This window comes from Aptenodytes forsteri, unplaced genomic scaffold (genome assembly GCF_000699145.1).
Source record: "Aptenodytes forsteri isolate BGI_AS27 unplaced genomic scaffold, ASM69914v1 Scaffold16, whole genome shotgun sequence".
Classification (NCBI taxonomy): domain Eukaryota; kingdom Metazoa; phylum Chordata; class Aves; order Sphenisciformes; family Spheniscidae; genus Aptenodytes; species Aptenodytes forsteri.
Genome location: NW_008794753.1, coordinates 1,183,125 through 1,202,162, shown reverse-complemented (window position 1 = coordinate 1,202,162; position 19,038 = coordinate 1,183,125). Strand labels below are relative to the sequence as shown.

General features: G+C 49.0%; 1 protein-coding gene across 1 annotated transcript in view; it reads right to left on the bottom strand.

The window, feature by feature from the left end:
* MEGF6 (multiple EGF like domains 6) overlaps nt 1–15,673 on the bottom strand; it is a 112,501-nt gene extending 96,828 nt beyond the window's left edge. The window contains 3 exon segments of the mRNA XM_019470713.1: nt 8,036–8,145; nt 12,843–12,977; nt 15,598–15,673. Coding sequence (XP_019326258.1) covers nt 8,036–8,145; nt 12,843–12,977; nt 15,598–15,599 — 247 coding nt within the window. The 5' untranslated portion in view covers nt 15,600–15,673.
* Between the last annotated feature and the right edge of the window lie 3,365 nt (nt 15,674–19,038).

Below are 19,038 nucleotides of genomic sequence, written 5' to 3'. Positions count from 1 at the left end.
TGAGGCACGGCCGTTAGGCGCAGGATCTCCCTTGCAGCTGACCCAGCTCCGGCTCGCCAGCCTGAGCGATAACTTCAGCTCGTTCCAAGTCTCATTCTCACTGATATCCGAACTCCCCAAACTTTGCACCTTCAATGCACTAGAGCTGAAATACTTGAGCCTCAGTGTTGGCTCTTTTAAGGACCTGATGATTTTTCAAATCCCCCCTCCAAAAAAAAAGATCATTTAGTCATACAAAGGTAGCATTGAAGTCCAAATACTCATCTACCCAAACTAATGAAACAGTGATGAAATGTTGCTTCAGAAAGCCAGTTATCTTCTCATCTAACGTTTTAGTCACTTTTCATAGCCACATATCCTTGGGGACCATGGTGATCCCGTATCAATCCCATGCTGGCCTGCTGGTGCAGAGTACTGGAACTTGGGAAACACTTTCACAAGCATCCTGCTCAGTTGAGCCGCGCCGTACCATGCCTGTGATCGCAAACACTTCCCCATGCGCGTCCTCCCACCTGGCAAGGCAGAAGGAGCTCCTGGCAGCGAGCATTTCATTGCAACTTCCCATCTCCAGGCGTGCACCAAGATTTTTTAGGGCTGCAGCCTTAAGTTTTTGCTAGCTCTAGTCTTGCGAGAAGGGCTGTCTTCTGTTTTCTTCTGTTCCTTCAGGCCTCAACACCGTTAGATAGAATTGACTGCGTGGCCAAACTGCATAGTAAGGTGGTTTGGTTTTCCCTGAATCCTTCACCTTAATCACCTAAAAACCGGACTTCAGACAAGGCCCCAGTAAAGCTCAGCCTGGCTCCACAATGCCCTACTTGCCAGCAGTGCTCAGCCCTCGGAGGCAGTTCAGTGAGACCCAAAGCACAACAATGGAAAATATTAGAAGCAATTGCAGCGACACAAATCAGGGATTAGAAGATACGGGTGTTATTCTTGGCTGTGCCTCAGATTTCCTGAATGGCCCGGACAATTCCCTGCTCTGTGCTTCAGACTGGCACAGGCAGAGTGGAAATCATAATAACCTACATCCCAGCCCAGGGCGGCTGGGGGGCCTGCGGGGCTCCCTCCCCTGCGCCTTCCAAGCCTTCTGCAAACTAGCTCCTAATTCAGTGTGACATAATTTTAATGCAATGAAATTTGGGAAAAGGGTAACGACGCTGTTCTGGGAAATGGGAAAGAAAGGATAAATTGCAGAAAGCGCCACCTTCGTCTGTTTGAAAGGCCAGACGATGTCTTTTGTGAGGATTTAGCAAGGTGGGATTCTTGGGAAGTCAGAGACAAGAGACTGGTTTAAAAGGAAGAGTGATGGAGAACAGCATTTCTCCCACTACGTACAGGCTCACTGAAGTACAACACGGCCATCCTCTGCGTGGACAAAGATGGTCTCCCAGGGGAGCATACGTTCGAAGTTTAACCAATACTAGGCTTGATCCCAGGCAAAAGGTTCAGGAGTTCAGTCAAAGCCTTTCAGCTGACAAAACAATGAGCCTCCAGGAGCCAAGAGGTGATGTACAAAGGAAAGTCAGCCTAATAGGGAAATTAAATTGTTAACCGAACACATTTCCTGCCGAGCCTTCCAACCTGTATCACAAATAATGGAGCTGCTCCCCCGACGCCGGCGCAGCCGGCTCCTGCGTGCCTCTGCACGCTTGCCTGCGCGGCCGGGCTCCCGGGGTTATGCAGCGAGCCGGGCTCGGCCGTGCCTGCGGAGCAAGCGCGGCAGCCGAGCACGGCTACTGCAGCGGGCCCTGCTGAGTGCTCTTTCCCTGCTCGCCGGATGATAAGCTAAAGCTAAGCAGAGTTGGCAGGAAGAAACGCGGTTCAGTGCGGGGTAACTCACTCTGGAGCCTTTTAATAGGCCATTTGTGACTAATAAAAGTTTCTCTTTTAATGAGGCGATTAAAATTCAGCTGCTTTCTACTCAGCCCTTGGGGATGCTCGGAGGGGTTTTCATCGTGTCTCAGGCTCTGATACTTCCTCCCACCTCCTCACCAAATGAACATTAATTCTCCCTCTTTACCTAGGGCCAGGCTCTACCTCTCTCCGAGCTAAAAATCAGAGCAAAGCGTGATCCTAACGGGGGCTGGATAAAAACTCGTGACAGACAACTAGGGACGGTGACTGAAGCTTTAGACCAGCAGCCCAAGCCGAGCTCCTCCAGCAGCTCCATGGAGGTATCCGAACAGCAAACCGCACTGCGGTGCAGGGTGCCGGGCAGCGCGAGCTGCGCGAGCCCGAGCAGCAGAAACTGTCTGGCCACACAGCTGCACGATGGCCAGAGCCGGCTAAACTGCTTCTTGGCCAAGCTGCGCTCACCTAGGCTGTTCCATTTCCTTGAGCTAGCTTATTAAAAATCGCCTCGGGTATTTCCATCCCACTCCGCAGCAGAGCCAGGCTCTCTCCCCAGCTGCAGTCCCAGTTACGACTTGACCTCGCTGCTGTTCCAGCCTGAGCAAAGAGCCCGTGTTTTCTGCAGGAGCGTGCAGTCAGGGCAGAGCTGGTACTTCCTGCATAGTTCACAGGCAACATTGCAACCGAGACAAGGTCACCAGTACCAAATCTTCTAGTAACGGTCTCCTCTTTAGCCTTTTCCATACTTATTGCTCTCCCTGGTGCCTTTCTGCCTCATCGTGTCATTTCTGAACGTGGCAGGGGCTGGCCCAAGAACACAGACACAATGTCTGCGGCTGAACTCCAGCTCCTCCATGCAGACCAAGAGCTATAGACTTGGTGGGACTCGGCTTTTCAACATCTCGAGCTGAAAGTAGAGACCCAGGGGATTACCAGACATGCAGGCCCCTTGTCCCAATCAGCAAGGGCTTTAACTGTGTTATTGAACCCATGTGGAATTTAAGTAGCATCTCAGAGGCCACTTGAAACTGAGAAGCTTAGTCTGAAAGTCAATCTATCAGTAATCAGGCAGGGAAAGAACCTGACGCCATGTTAAAAATTCAAAGGGTGTCTTGACTTCTGCCCTTTTTCCTTCCCAAATGGGACTGAGCGGATGAATGCTCCGAGACAGAGGGCAATGGAAACGCAATAAGCCCTCACACTTCTGCTACCTCAGAAGAGACAGGACGAAAAGCAGGCACGCTGCAATGGAACTGGGCACCCTGCCTTTACAAGGTGAGATCTGACAGCTCCGGGGGGTGTCATGAGCAAGCACAGCTGTCACGATTTCAAATGGCACAGTAGGAGAGGAACAAAGAAATCAACTATTCTTTGAGACTCGTGAGATCTCTGTGGAGCCATTAGTCTTCAGACCACTTGGCTTCAGCGCCGTTTTACAGGGTGTTTCTATGAAATTTTCCATCTTTTTCCAAGCTACTGGCTCCCAGCAGAGCCCACGCACTCCGAGTCACTGAGTACTGTCCTCGCAGCTCTGTACTGGCCATTTTCTCACCTGTAAGTGCTTAGAGACACATTTGTGTCTGCATGGCTGCATGTGAGGAAAAGGAGTACACCCCTTTTTTTCCTACAGACAGCAACCAACCTAGGCAAACAATGAGCCCACTCAGCACGGTGGCTGCAACGGGGCAAGCTCTCTTCTTCCAGGCACCACTGCAGGCCCTGAGAGCCCAAACAACTCGACTGAACTGGTACCCACAACGGCGCTGGGACCTCCCACTTCATAATGCTATTTAACATTACCGTCAAATGTCAGACAGTATGTCACGTTCAAACAAGAAGGAAGCAGCAGGCCTTGGCCAGCTACACACAAGTCAACAGTGGTGAAAATTTCCCCTAAAAAAACATCACATGCGTTGGGCTTTTTTATTTTTAAGGAAAAGCGATGAACAGTCCAGCATTTGGAGCAAAGGGAGCACTGCAGCGAAGAGATGCCAGCCTCCACGGGAAAGCAAGATAAGGTGTCCTTACTGGAGTGATTCCACCGCACGGTGTCCAACAGCTCTAATTAAGCTGTCAACAGCGATGGCCTTCCCCACCTTTGTACTCCTGGAACACGACCAATGATCTCTGAAGACAGATAGGAAGGGCCACAAATCCTGTTAACATACTTTCGCATAGCTTTGTTGCCTTCAGCAGAGCTACGCCAGCGAACGCAGGCTGACTCACGATTGCTATATACAAAATAGAAAATCCTCCAACATACATAATGTTGGAGCCATAGCCAAACATAGCCAAACCCTGGCTACGTTTCCCTGCCTCAGCAGTTCACTAATATTTACTGACTCATTTCCCCTGCCAGTCCTTCCTACACCCTCTTCTGGTCCAGGAGAACACGCCTCTACTAAAGGTCCAGGCCACCAGCAGGAAAAGCCATCACACCCCTGCAAACCAAAAGCTGGGAGCTCCTCAGGACGGAGGATTTAGTTACCCAGAAACCAGAAGCGTTCCCCAGGACAGTCTGCGGATTGGGGCAGAAACTCTCGGCTCAGGGCACTGGCCATCCCGCAGGAGCCGGGCAGAGCTGTCCCGTTTGCCTCGGTCCAGCCTGCGGGATGCTCATCCAGCTGCTGCTAGACCAGCACCGGCTGCCTGGGGGGGGCTGGAAACGGAGAGCAAGAGTCCCGTGCTGCACTTCAGCCACCTAACCAGGTGGCTGGTCTTCTGCTGCTCTCAGGGGATTCAGAAGATGGTTCAGAGCAATGTAACTTGAGTTTCCTGCCCCGCAAAGGGCCCACAGGGACGAGCTCCCTGATGTGCAAGTTGCACTTCTTCAGTCTGAGAAACTTAAGGTTACAGCACAGTCCCTGTTTTAAAATTAACGGTATTCAACCCGATCTGAATGGCTGAACGGAGGCAAAGCCCCACGCATCAGAAACACACACATCTCCCGGTGAATGTGTGACACAGAAGGTGGAACATTTATATTCTCAGCATCACGAGAGTATTAAAAAGACTTAAATACCGAAATAAATAAAGAACATGAGCTCCAGAAAGGCACCTGGAAATCCAACACACGCTTCCTTGTGAGGCTACGATCAGGGCAACCTCGCACTCTGGAAACTGAACCCTCTCTGCCATAAACACCAGTTCCATGCTACCACATCGGTGATGCTCTCACATTCTAGTTTCTCCCTCCTGCCATGCCAAAATTTCTAGTGAAGTGGTTTTAAGCCAGCCATGACCCTCCCTGTAGCAGCACATATACCTCATCCGAGTTGCTCACCGGCCGAAGGTCACGCCCCACCTCAAAACCCCACCGACAGCTTGGCAGCAATTTCTGCTGAATTTTTGGAGTCGGCGTCATTCTGCTTTTGCAGAGAGCGCCAGGGCTGGCTGGCCCTAGGAGCTGTTAAAAAAAAAAAAAAAAAGAGACAAAAACACACAAGCTGTCTATCACAGGGATATTATTTAAGATGCTTTGAGTACTCGGGGTTAGCGGTCGGGGCCTAGAGGCTGTTAAAAAAAAAAAAAAAAGAGACAAAAACACACAAGCTGTCTATCACAGGGATATTATTTAAGATGCTTTGAGTACTCGGGGTTAGCCAAACGAAGAGAGAGTTGGCTGACAAATGCTAGGACAGTTCAGCAGCCACCAGAGCAGAGGCGGGAGTGGATCTGCAGCTAACCAGTGCTGTGCCATGGCACAGGGCGCATTGCTGGCCTCGATTTGCACGTTCGCGTCCTTCCTGCTAAAATACCATTTAACTGATCGTGTCACCCTCATTCTCACTTTGAAAGACAAGGGTTAATGGACGGCAGCAAGGGAAAAGCAAGGACTTCGTAACCTGTTCTTCAGCTGCAAAACATCAACTAGCTTTCCTACTCTTGGGAATAATACACAGAAAATATGTAAACAAGACCCATTTAAAAGAGAGCAACAGGAACTACTGACGTATGCATGACAAGAAAATAAACACCATCGGCTTGCCCGTCGCATCCGCAGCAAGTTTGAAATTAACAGGGAGGGTCGAAGTATTTTCTCTCCAAAAGAGCTGGACCCCCCTCTCTTTTTTATTCCAGACCGACTCTGCAGTGAGCAGCCCGGTGAAGACCATTGCCCAGCCTCTGAGTGCTGGTCCCAGGGATGAGGATGATGAGTTAAGAGCGTGCCCTGAGCAGCTTTATTTCCTTTTCTCTGCTTCCTTCCTGGATGGAATTACTCACTTCCTCGGCAGGAAAAATCATTACAGAACGCACTTTTCTGAGTTCATCTGAGGTTATTATCTGCTCGCTGACAGTGGGTTATTAGGCACCCATGGAGTTTCCTCTGGCACAGTGGGGTTGCTCTCCTGTGCTGCAGGCTTTTGAACAGGAAGAATAAAGATTGGTTGCTAGACGCACCTTTTTTTTTTTTTTTTTAAACCTTTGCTTCAAGCATCAAAGCGCACGGAAGGTATACGCAGCCTCTTTACAGAACAAAAGATGACTAGCTGTGGGAGACATTTTCCTATATTGTAGGTCAATTACAATCAAAATCGCCTTTACAATGGAGTTGGACACGGCTAGCTTTCATTCCCTTGATGGCAAGGCAGGTCAGATCCCAAATGCTTTGTTGGTTCGCCTGCCTATTACTTAAAACGAAAGCTGCTTTTCTATGGCGAGGGTAGGAGTGCACCTCCAAAGTCTAATTCAGAAAAGATCAGAGCTCCATTATGCAACTAGGCAGAGAATTAATAATATATCACAGGGAGCGCGTGTGATTCTGCCTTGATGGTGACATTTATTTCTACACATATGCTCAGATAAACCTTTGTTTGATTCAAGAGAAGATTTTACTTTGCTCTCAACGTCTCAAAAGCAAAGTTTAAAGTTAAATATTTCCCCAGCTGGATGTGGCCACAGTGTTTAGGGGAAGGAGCTGGGAGCTACACAGCATCTGCCTCCCACGTCAAGCAGTGCAGCCTGGAGGGGGAGGTGGGAATACGGGGCCCACAAGGAGAAGTTGCCTCTGTCTTCTGCAATAAGAGCATAAAATCATCTTATGTACTAATATTTGCATATCCCTAGCCCGACTCACGTGCAAATCTGAGTATGTACTGCAGCTTCCCCGCACAGCTGGGAAGTAGATACTTCCACGCCTGTTTTGCAGAGAATTACACTAGAGCAAACACAAAAGAGGAGTGTTCAGTCACAGAATCCAAGAGCCTCAAGTTCTGGGTCTCCGCTTCAAACCTTATGAGTGCCATCACTTCACCCATGCTGGCAGCTTGGGCTTCTCCTCTGAGGCCGATGCTGCGACATCCCTTCCTGGATCCCGCCAGTCCTGAACCGGAACGCTCACCCTTTGGCTAAAGGAGGGAGCAGACGAAGGGAAGGACTGCAGAGATCTCTAACCTCTGGCAGGGGTATCTCAAGCTCAGCAAGTCTTAAAAATAACAGATCTAGTACCTGACACACACACCTTTCCAAAGTAGTTGAGAAGTCGCATCCCTTTACAAGTGAGTTGATCAATGAATCCCGCTCTCAGCCACAGTTCGGGGCGAGGAGCGGGGAACGGCCAGGGACCCCACTCCAACAAGCGACCGCACACCGCCAGCCAAAATTCGCTGCCTTCTGGAGCACAGCACCGACGCCCAGTTTCTCAGCCTGGGTGTAATTCATCAAAGGCCGCCTCTTCCAAGGAAGCAGCTCTCACGAATGCTGAGTAAGACCAACTAGCCGGCAAATTAGCCATCACCAGCATGTTCAATCACACAGACAGCAATTACTGGCTTTTATAATGAAAAGTCCGCTCAGGGCTTGGATTACAGCTTTCCAGAGCTTCTGCCAATGGCACCGTTTGAAACACCAGTTTGGGCTCGATTTTAAATGTTTAGTAGCATTTGGCAACTGGATAAATGAATGTGACTCTGAAAACCCTTTCACGCTGCGATGAGGAAATTGTCCAAAAACGGAAAACAGCACACAGCGCTTCCTGGGAAGCCAGAGAAAAATCCTTCTGACACACAGTTAAAATAAATAAAAATAAAAAACCAGAAGCAAGCAACAAAAACCCCCAGTTCTTTTTAAAGACATTTTTATAGCATTTACTGCAGGCACAGGACTTGAAACGAGCACCCTCAGCCAAAAAAACAATACTGACAGTAGCAAATGAAGAATCTCATTCGAACAGCGCGATACTTACGGTAGAGACAGCCAGCATCCCCTCCGAGCTGGGACCATCCCGGGCAACACCTGTATGCGGTCTGGTATTTCACCTTGTACACCTGCCTGTAGCCCGTGTAATACGCAGTTCTGAAACAACAAAACAAGATACCACCCGGACAACATTAATTCCTGCAGAATGAGGAAACTGGAAAGAACAGAAGCTGTAACTCTAACTGTGGATGTAAATAAAATGAGGAATTTGGTTTGCAAACGTGCTCACATTTTTTTCCACCTGGTCTAGCAATGATCGCTGATGCTAAGAAAATACTTCTTAATTTACTTTAATGGGGACCACGAGAGACTGGAGTGTCCAGGTCCTCATAACACCCCTGGCTCTTTTCTCCTTTTCTAAACTATTTCACAGCTCTGAGCTCCTCTCTTGAACTACTTGTTAACAAAGGAAATTTAAATGTTAAGAACAACAGCTATTTCAGTCCAGCTTTAGTGAGCATGAGCAGGTGTCTCCAAGGGGCTGGTGAGCTAAAAGATCGTCAGAATCCTGATGGGAATATCAAGCTACTCAAAAAGCTCTCCATGCAATTGCGTTTTACATGGCAAGGCTCCTACGGGTTAAGGCTGGCAGAACCGATTCCCTGATGGAAAGGGCTTTCGCCTCCTCAGTCCTCCTTCCGCTGTGCCCCGCAATAACCCTCAACTCCACACCGACGAGCCCAGCGCTACAGCCAGCACCAGGCCGGCCACGCCATGCGCGTGACCACATCTCTCCCGTCTTCCAGAAAAAGGGAAAAGCCCTCTCCCGCCCAGCGCAGTTCCGGGAGGCGACGGCGCAGCAGCCTCTCCAGAAGCGGTGGCCGCAGCCCCACCGCTCGGCAGAGCCAGCGCAGGTCTGGCAGGGGATGCTGCGCTCAGGTAGAAGCTGAAGGTCCCTTTAACAGGTCCTACTAGTTACCTTCCAGGGTAGGAGTTGGGGTGGTAAAGCAGGGATTGATCTGAAGCGTATATAAATAAAAGCGACGCTTTTTTCCCCGGAAATTTGATGCTGTGTGTACGTGAAAATTGAAACACAGATAAAACTTTTGAAGCCAATTTTTAAAAAGCTCCTTTGGCAGAACATGAAACTACTCCACCAAAGCAAATCAGGCAAACAACAACAAATATTTGGCACAGCAGATGTGTTGTACATGTCCACTGAAAATATTTATCCTAACTCAGTCTAGTTGTTTGATTTTGTCTGAATGTTTCTACAAAAAACCCTAAATAACGGTGCACTATTAATTCCTGTGAAGGAAACCTTCGGCTACTCTTCTGTGCCAACCAGCATATGGAAGCACAGCTGAGAAAAATAAAAGCAGATACCGATTTTTTTGTACGAGCTGTTAACAAATTATGAAGGAAATACTCGTGTTCCAGAAGCAGCTGAGAAAGCAATTTACAGTCACTCAGGCACCAGAACAGCTAGCAATCAGGCGCAGATCCATCTGGATCCTCTTGGTATCGAGAGCTATCTCCCAGCCCAGCCCAGGGCTTTAACGCGGTGGCAGGGTGCATTAGGAAGCACAAGAGGACACCATGGGTGCGGGGTGGTGCTAAGGCAACAAGCGTTCACTGCATGGGCCGTTCCAGAAAACACCATCCTTTTCATCCAAAATGAGAAAGACTGCACGGCAGCAAGTAGCCTCTTCCATCTGCCCCGCATAAGCTCAGAAATGAGGAGGAAAAGGTATTCCACGAAATAGCAATGTAGGACAGCTCAGGACTAATCCCGGGCTCCTTTCTGCCTCCAACAGCACCCTGAACGATCTCATCTCCACGAGTCTTGGTGGGCTCTGTGGAACACTTCAGATCCTTAAGTCAGCCCAAGTGGGTTCTCAAGGAGATGCAAATATTTTGACAGCCTCAGTTGCCTGTGGATAGCTGGATGCTGCAGACTGGAAAGAACCGCATAGGAGATACTTTATCTTCAATGTTTCTGTTTTCTTCTGTGTTTTAAGGAGTCCCTGGCGCAGAAAATGTTGAATGAGCCAGAACTAATGGAACCCAGGCTTAAAAATCCTGCTGTGTCCTGCTGCTGGAAAATCCACTTCCAGCCCCTCTGGGACAGTGTCGTCATTCCTCCAAGTTTTGTTACTGAGGGCTGAGCAAAGCTACCTTCTGTTGTTACCTAATTCAGGAAAGTTACACAACCAGTAGCAAAAACATCACTTTACCAGGAACAACGAGAAGCGCAGCCCAGAGGATGCTCAGTTCATCTGCTGAAGAGCAGACGCTGGCTCTCTGAGGGGGCAGGGCCCGTGTCCTGGGGGTACGGAGCAAGGTTTGTTCTGATTTTTAGGAAATGTTGCAATCCAGTACTCTAGGCACAGATACAAGTCTTATAAAAACAAATGCTACTGGTTTTGGAATGCACAGACTAGGCAGACAACCACCCCCTCGGCTGCCCCCCGTCCCCTGCCTGTCCCGGCCCACCCTCCCTCCTCTGCCCACCCCCCCCCAACTGTACTTAGAGTTTAGGCAAAGTGATGGGACTGTAGCAATATCTGCAGCACTCCAAGCGTGCCCGGGAATTGTAGGAAATTAGCTAATGATTATGAACCCTGCACGTCAGCGACTTGTGCTTCAGCCCCTGCAGACAGCTGCTCCTCGCCGGGCAGGTGAGCTGGGCAGCAGCACTGAACGGTGCACCGGGAAAAGGAAGAGCAGATGCTGGATTTTCCTAGTCGCCTCCATGAACTCAAAGGCACCGAGGCCAATTTCAGACCAGCCCTGTGTGTGTCAGATCCTGAAGCTGTTAATATGCTTCCTGAGCCCCACGCTGCCGAAGCCGGGTCCAACTGGAGCAGCTCCAGCGGGTGAGACAGAGACTGCGTAGCATCCCTGTGAATGCCGAAACTGCGCGCTCCACTGCCCTCAATTGCTCAGCACAAGGGAGCTTGGCAGCAGCTTGGCAGGAGATCTTCCATCTATTGGAATAAGCTTGCTGCGATGGGAACTCCCAAAAGAAGTTCAGAGTGAGGGGATATGGGACAAAATCTTGCCTGAGGAAAGTTTTGCTGATCGTCCTTTTACTGTACTTGCTTTTAAAATTCCCTGGGTGAAATCCCTCACAGCACCTCTAGGCTTCACCTCTGTATTTTCATCAGGAACAGAGTTTTAGCACTAGGCTGTTCTGATATTTATAATGAAGCATGACAGAAAATGTTTTCATTTTAGTTCCTTGATTTATAACGTCAAAAACATACACTGAAAAACTAAAGGGACAGCTGGGTCTGAAGAGTTCCCAGCCTTTGAAGTAGAAGCAGACAGGGCACCTATCATTTCAAAGTCCTCTCTTAAAACACGGTCAAAAGACGGACTCTGTTTGCTCCTTTATTACCACTACACAGATATCATCACCAAGATAATTACTGGCAATTACAGGGTTAGGAGGAATTCCTGAAGTCAAGACTTAAAAGCTGTCTCTAGTCCAAGATGCTTCTTTGAAACTACTACTATCATTATTATTTTGTAGAGGCTCGTAACTGCCTAATGAGGCCGGAAAAGCAGGTGGAGTACAGAAGAAGATTGGGCACGTTGTAGTTTGGCTGCTGTGTAGGTTAGAAAAGTGCATTATTTGCACTGTTGCACATGTTCATAGCCCTCCCTCTACAACTCCTCCTGGCTTGCTTTCCCAGCTCCCAGTAAAGGCCAGTTGGCAACTCAAGGGATACTACGATTAGCTGAACCACCGCATCAATTTTCCACTCAGAGTACGTTCAAACTCCTTTCTTGCACGTGCAAGCCTAACTCCGCTGAGCTGTACACTCTTCCAACGTGGGTCTGAGCACAGTCCTGCCCACGGTGTGAAAGGGAGCCGACGACCCTGCAGCAAAGCCTGCTAACCACCACCACAGCAGTCACCCGCCCTCACGGAGCATCACTTGCACGATGGCCACGTTGATTTTTTTTTTTTTAGACCATGCACAATAAACCTCGCTTGGACCCAGCTACTGCCTTCAGCTCTGTGAAACTACAGAGGCACCGAGATGTCTCTGCTTTGAAGCTGAGACATCTAAAGATACAGGAATAGTGCACGTGATGTGATTAAGTCATTTCATTAACATGGCACGATCATAGGAAACAGATGTAATACATTGTCAGAAAACTGGAAACAGCTAACCACAACGACAAAGCTTCTTTAGAACAAAAGCGATAGATCTTCTTTCTGGGAATTCCTTAACAGCGTGAAAACTCTTAGCATCACAAAGATGCCGGGTAGGGTCAGAAGCCCCTCCAGCTAGATGCACATAGGGTTTACAAATCTCTCATAGTCTCCTGGTTTTAGCCAAGAAAAATATCTAATAAAATAGCTCTACTCTTTACAGCTGATTTGTGGGTTCAGAGCCACCTCTCTCTACACGTAGCTCTCCGTTTACAGCGACCCCTAAATGGACTGCATTGTTACCCTAATGCCAGACCCGCTGAAGGCCAGGTACCAAGTGCCGGGTCCTTTCTCCTCTCTCCCTGGAGCGCTGCCGGGGGTTGAGGAGAGCCACAGCCACGTTGTCTGGTCACTAAGACTCCTCGGAGGGTACCAAGCAGTTATCGAGGCTGCTTCCCGTGCCAGACCACAGCCTGGGCGGCAAGGCGGGCACACGCACGGCTGTTCCCAGCCCTCACCTCCTGTGCCCAGACCCTGCCAGCTGTGCAGCCACTGCCACCGCGATGGGCTCTCCCCTTTGCAGACGCCAAGTGAGCAACAAGCTCACTTCCCCACTGCTGTTGGTGAGAAGGAATCAATTTTCATCATGCAAGGAGCCAAGCAAGCTCGAAGGAAGAACACGTACCTCCGCTCGTAGCCCGTGCACCACCGCCGTCCTCCGCAGTCCTGCTTCCACACTTTGACGGTGCGGGTAAAGGCCTGGACGCATGGCTGCCGGTGCCCCACGATCGCCAGCTCCTGCTCCGCACAGACGTTTGGCCTGGCACAGAGAAACAGAGGTGTACGGGGGTCTGCGCGCTGCTGCGAGAAGAGTGCAGTGCTTCCACCGCTTAAACAGGCACCAGCTATGGGCAACTTCATTTCCTTACTGAAAGAGCAGGAAGATCTTATGCAATATACAGTATTTGCCTCCTCGTTTAATTAAATCGGTGCAGGGAAAAGAAATCTGCCAGGTCAGCCAGCCGCAAGCAGTTGTCAAGTGCAGCCTATCCACCTCCCCACAAAACTCTTGGATTTAACGCTCTTGTGAACAGAGAGCGTGCTAACAGCGTGGCACCGGCAGCAACAAAACATACACTAGAATAGTACCATGTGGATTTCTCAGAGACACGTCATTAGGCCTTCACGAACCAGTTAAACATTGGAGAACTACAAGGTGAACATCGCAAACCCGTTTTTATAGATGGAAAATTGCCACACAGAGAGAGGACACGTTCAGTAATCCCGCACTACGAGCCGGTGGCAGACACGGGAAGCCTGCTCCGTCCTGAACCCCCTCCTCGAACCTCCAGACCTGCAGCCCGCGATGAGGCCCAGATACAGTAACAGAAATCTAAAGCGACAGGGTTTTATAACATTGCCACACAGCAAACTTCAGTGAGATCGGGAAGCTGCTGACATGTGGTACCTCGAGGTCCTGGGACGCGCTACAGCCCACTTGAAAAATGCAGCAGTTGCTTTTCCACTGATACATTAAGGCTAATTTTTAGCCTTAAAAGAGAGAGGATGGATCAGAAAAGAGGCAGCAGCCTGCATGATATGGTAGCACAATGATTTCTATGTTTGTCCATTCTGTCCGCTCTCAGTTAATGAAGAATACATATGCTGTCTTTGCACCTAGGGGATTAGTTTCCTGACTATTGTCATTGCAAACACCAACGATATCTGCATCTTCTGACAGTGTTTGGGAAAAAAAAATATTCTGCCACTAGAAATGATACATCATTTTATTAATACTGCTTTAAATCAGAATTCAGTTTGCTGTTTCAGATGCTTTCTCACTCATTCAGAGCTAAGGGCTGCAAGACTAATTCCAGTAAATAAAGTGAATATATATAATTCAGTGCTAAGAAAATAAGGAAAATACCATTTGCAGTTTATTTCTTTTCTAATCCTAACTCTCTTTCAGCAAATACGAGTCAGTAGTTTTAACTAAGAATGAAGAGGGAAACATTTGTCCCTGACTTAATAGGTTATGAGCCGTTCATTATTTGGGACTCCTCCTGTTGCTTCCGATTCTTCAAAAGGGACCGAGAGTTTTCACAAAAATGCTTTCTATAAAAGAAGTTAAACTAAATAATTTGGACGTGGTGAAGCATAGAGATTGCAGCTGGCATCTGACTGCTCCAGGACGTTCAATTACACCGCTGTTACAGCAAGCCTGGCAATGCCTTTGGGATTAATGGCATGTTTCCTTCCCCCTCCAGCTTTGCTCTAAAATCCCCTCTCACCATCCCCACATGTGGCCACTGCCGAGCTGTTTGGCTTGCAAAGCTCCGCACACATCACTTCACCAGTACAACAGTCCCCAGCGCTAACGGTGACTGCCAGAGAAGCTGTTTTATTTCGTGAGTGTCTCCATACACAGAGAGCTGCAAGTTGATGCAAAGAGTGGTATTTCCCTACCCCCTGGACCTCCTCTGCTGTTAGCCTGCAGGCGCCTCACCTCCGAGCTGTCTGCACGCCCGAAAAAAGAACTGAAAGGAACCACAAGAACAAGGTTGGCAGCAGCATCGTTTTGGTGTAATTTATTACAGCGAAGAAAGGTTCTTGTGTGCCCCGAACAGTGGTTGTGTGTGTAACGGGCATCGTCAGCAATGCCCTATGGGAAGTGACAGCACTTCCCAGGCGCTGGCGTTTTCTTTTCTCTGACACTTTGGCACACATCTCATCTCTAACGTCTCATCCAAGAAGCCCTAAAAGTACTTGTCGAGGCAGGAGCACAAACTCTCTGACGTAGGGAGAAAAGGCATCTTCCTGCAAAACCTTTATCTGCTGAAAAAGACCCCTTTTCAATCAAAAAGTTAAAAACATGAGGGAGAGTAGCTTGGAGTTAGCACACCAGGCAACACTGGCTTCATTTACAAAAAGAATTGGAGCAATCCCCCGGCATCGAGAGATCATCTTCTGGCAGGAGACCAAATGTGCAAGGAAGTTTTCCAAAGAAGCCAAATGATTAACACCAAACCGTAACTGTAAAATTTAATTAAAAAGAACGGACTATGTGCTGCTAGAGTAACAGCAGAAGGGGGAAAGAAACATGCCATAAGAAAGAGATACGTTAAGTGCAATAAAACAGCAGTTCTATGAAGAAAGGTCAAACTATTTACACAACAATCACCTCCTGCACTCACACAATAGCAACATTGCAGTTAAACACAGTGAGTTACCTCCTACAAGCAAAGACTATCCAGATTTTCAAATTTCTATTCACCTTTACGTACATCTGGTACTAGATAAAGAAACACAGAACAGCCCTCCCTCCCCCTCGCTCTCTCTGCTCCTCCCTTCACCTTTGGTTTTAAAATACTGTATTTAGCTTCTGCTTTACAGTTCCCTGCCCTATAAAAACGCCCCGGTTCTCTTTTCTTGCTACTTACATATGGGGCTGAAGTTTGTTCCCAGAAGCAAGAGAAGATATTCGCAATGCAAGGATGAATGACAGTGCCACTGCATGAAACTCCATTGCAACAGCTCCTCTCTCCCCCGCAAGGTGCTTCCAGTGAGCGCCTAGAAAATCTCACAGCCTTCTCAAGCACGACTTGTGAGTTCCTGTTCCCCAAAAGAGGACACTCCTGGTCACCTCCTGTTCCCAACTTGCCGGTGTCTCCCTTTCTTGCAAAGGACAATGCTATTGGAGCACGCTGGAATTCTTGCACAGGGAGAGCAGATTTATCGCTCCTAGATGCTTCCTCCCATATGGGTTCAGTTCAGCAAGTTTGTTCAGTCCATGGGAAACGATTATAGTGCAGATCGTCACTGGGTTTTTCCCAAAACCAGACCTGGCTTCTTATGCTCATTTGCTTGTAGCGAAACGTACTGAAGTGGCTTTTCCTCCTGGCATTTGCTTCTTGACAAAGCCCAAAGACCTGGTGGCTCACAAGACCTGGGTTCTGTCCAGCAATGAAGCCCCATGGGGGTTTAGCTGATTTGGAGTCGCGATACTTCACAAGGCCATAAAAAAATCAGCGCTCAGCGAGGGAAGGGAAAAAGGAGGGGTGCTCCCCTGCACAGCAAGAAGTCCACCTCCCAGAGGACTTGTCCAAAAGCAGGCAGAGTGCTCATTCACCCCATCTGCACAGCTGAAGCCATCCTCCTGCTACAGCTCCCCACCTTCCTCCGGAGACAGGATCAAGTAACTCCTTGCACATGCACACACTAAGAGCAGCTTCCCTGCATTTCAAGGGAGTAACAAAACTTTCCTCCTGCCTTTCCCAGGTCTAGCTCCTTTCCCTCACATGCTCTCTTGTTTCTTTTCTTGCTGACAGTCAGAAATCCCTCCCACCAGCTGTGTCCAACCCCGACGAGAGGAGGGGGGAAACCCAGCAGAACAGTAGCAGAAATTACTCAGGTTTGTTTCTCGAAAGACAGCTCTTTTGCACTACCCAATGCCAACCCTCTACACACCACCCAAAACCCCTTTCCCCACGCTCTAAAAATATCCCACAGAGATGTAATCTTTCCTATGCACCCTAATAGATAAAAAAATTGATCACTTCCCAAGGAAATTCTGCTGTGCGTATAAAACGGACAGGGACGCATCCGACCTGCACTCGGCTGCTAGAGCGCTGTTAAACAACCAGTTCCCGGGGTGGCGGGGGAATACGCTGGGCAAAGAGGAGTTAGGGAACGAGGTTAAATTGCTATCTGCCTTTTCCCACTAAACTCCCTACTACGCAGGGGAACAGCACAAAAAGAGGTGTTGATAAGGATTTTGCTGAAGCTGGGTGACAGTCCGCCGGCCCCTGTGAAATGAGAAAATGGAGAGAGAAGTGCCCAAGCCCAATTCTCAGATGGTTCACTGCTAAGTTTCCAAAAAACTGCCACAAGTATCACCAGTTGTTATTGCCGGTCTTTGCAGCAACGGTGAGGGCTTACAGAGGGCTGAGCTGTCTCCTGCCTTCCTTCCAGGCAGGATGGGCGCATGGCAGCCGACACAGTAGGATGGGGAAGAAGAGAGAGGAGCAGGGATGCTGCACTAAAACTCTCCTGCTTGAAAAACCTGCCAACAAACTCTCTCACCAAGGGCAAGGAGGAATCAAAGCAGCAGCTGGGCCCTGCTCCGCTGCCCTGGGGCAGCCCTAGGCAGAGCTGACCTTCGGCAAATACTGATTTCTGTGAGAGAAGTAGGATAAGAAGGTTTGGGTAGTTTCAGTGCCCATGCCACTCACATACTTTGCCACTGAAAGAAAACCATTACATCAAGACTAAAGTCACCAACGAGCCATGCACAAAAGTTGGTAGCTCCTGGCAGAAACCGAAGCAGCTGCTTTTTAAACCTTAACCCTTCCAAAGTCACAGCAGTTGCATAAATCATTTTGGTCAGAGAAAAGAGCGGGTAAGAGGGGCTCATGTTTTCACTTAGAAGTAAAGTATCTGCCAATCCTAACAGATGGGAAGACAACATCTTTCATTGTTCCCAGAGAAGAAAGGCAACTACATAAAGATGTTTTATAATGATGGAGAGAGCTCCAGGATACGATAAATTCAGGCCTCTGTTTTCCTGTCAGGACTTTAAAAGTTAGGACTTTTCCTACAGCAGGAAACCATAAGACTGCTCTCAGTTAGTCTTTCAGTGCTAACTTATTACTGCTACCCAAAAACTTTCCTTACACTTAGCTAATCCTCTGTTTGGGTCCAGCTTTGGCAAACACAGTGCTGGGTATGCGGTGTCTGGACTTCTAAGGCGTCCAGGTGAAACCTCGGGGCACAGTGAGGCACCAGTCCCCCCCAGCCCTGACCCAACGCCCGCTGGCAGGGCGGCAGGGAGGGTAAAGGGGAGCCTGTCCTCCAGCCCGGCAGGCAGGGAGCGGGCAGAGCCTGGAGTGTGGCTCCCTCTCCAGGACACGGCTCGGCTCCAGGGATGGGGATTAGTCCCGGCCCAGCCACCGCTCCCAAACTGTGACACAGGTGACAATCCTGGCTACCAGACGGGCAGGAGACAACTTACTAAGAGGATCCAGGCAGGTCTGGCTGCGGGAGGCAGCGACAGCGGCATGGTCACCCTCTGGGCTGCGGCCATCCCCAGCAGGCTGCCTGGAGCTAGAAGAGGAAGCTCTGATGGAAAAAACGGCGCTTTCAGCACGGTGTGAGAAGTTACCGAGTCTGAAGCCAACTTTTCTGTGAGTCATGTTAAAGAAAGCAATAAGGCTTCCCATTTAAATAGGCTCATGTGAGCAAGGGTTGCAAAGAGTACAGCAGAGAATTCGTGAAACACCTGGGAAAGATGGATATCTGAAATCCAACGCTGTCTGTGAAGTCAATTTAGTATGTTTTCAATTTTGTACCATTTCCCAGCACAACCGCCTGCTGAAGACATCATCCTCTGGCTCAGGGTAAAACAGCCCTGGAAAGCAGTCAAAGATACAATACGGTTCCATAAATAGCGATGATAATATCCGCACTAAAGCCAGAGACCACAGAAATACAAATACTAACTTGCCGTTCATTCCCTAGCATTATTTAGTCTTTGCTATCAAGTATGCTGAACGTGGCACGGGCTTTAGGGCTCTAAACTCACAGTTCTGTCCCTAGTTCTGCATTGCTCCGTCACCTTCCCGCGCATCATCTGCCACATCACACCTGGAAATGTCGACCAGGTGGTATTTCAGGAACTTGTACATCTGACCAAGATTTGCTTCACAGTAGCTCTGACCAGCCTCTGTAGATCCACAAATCTCATTGCTCTGCGGGTATATCAGAGTCGGCGTCCCGACTACCCGAGCAGAGCAGCCCGTTCCTTTTGGCTGAGCCCAGGGCTTTCCCGCACCCGTGCTGCACAGCACACGCCTGCACACCCGACCCAGAACACCCGCGGCAGA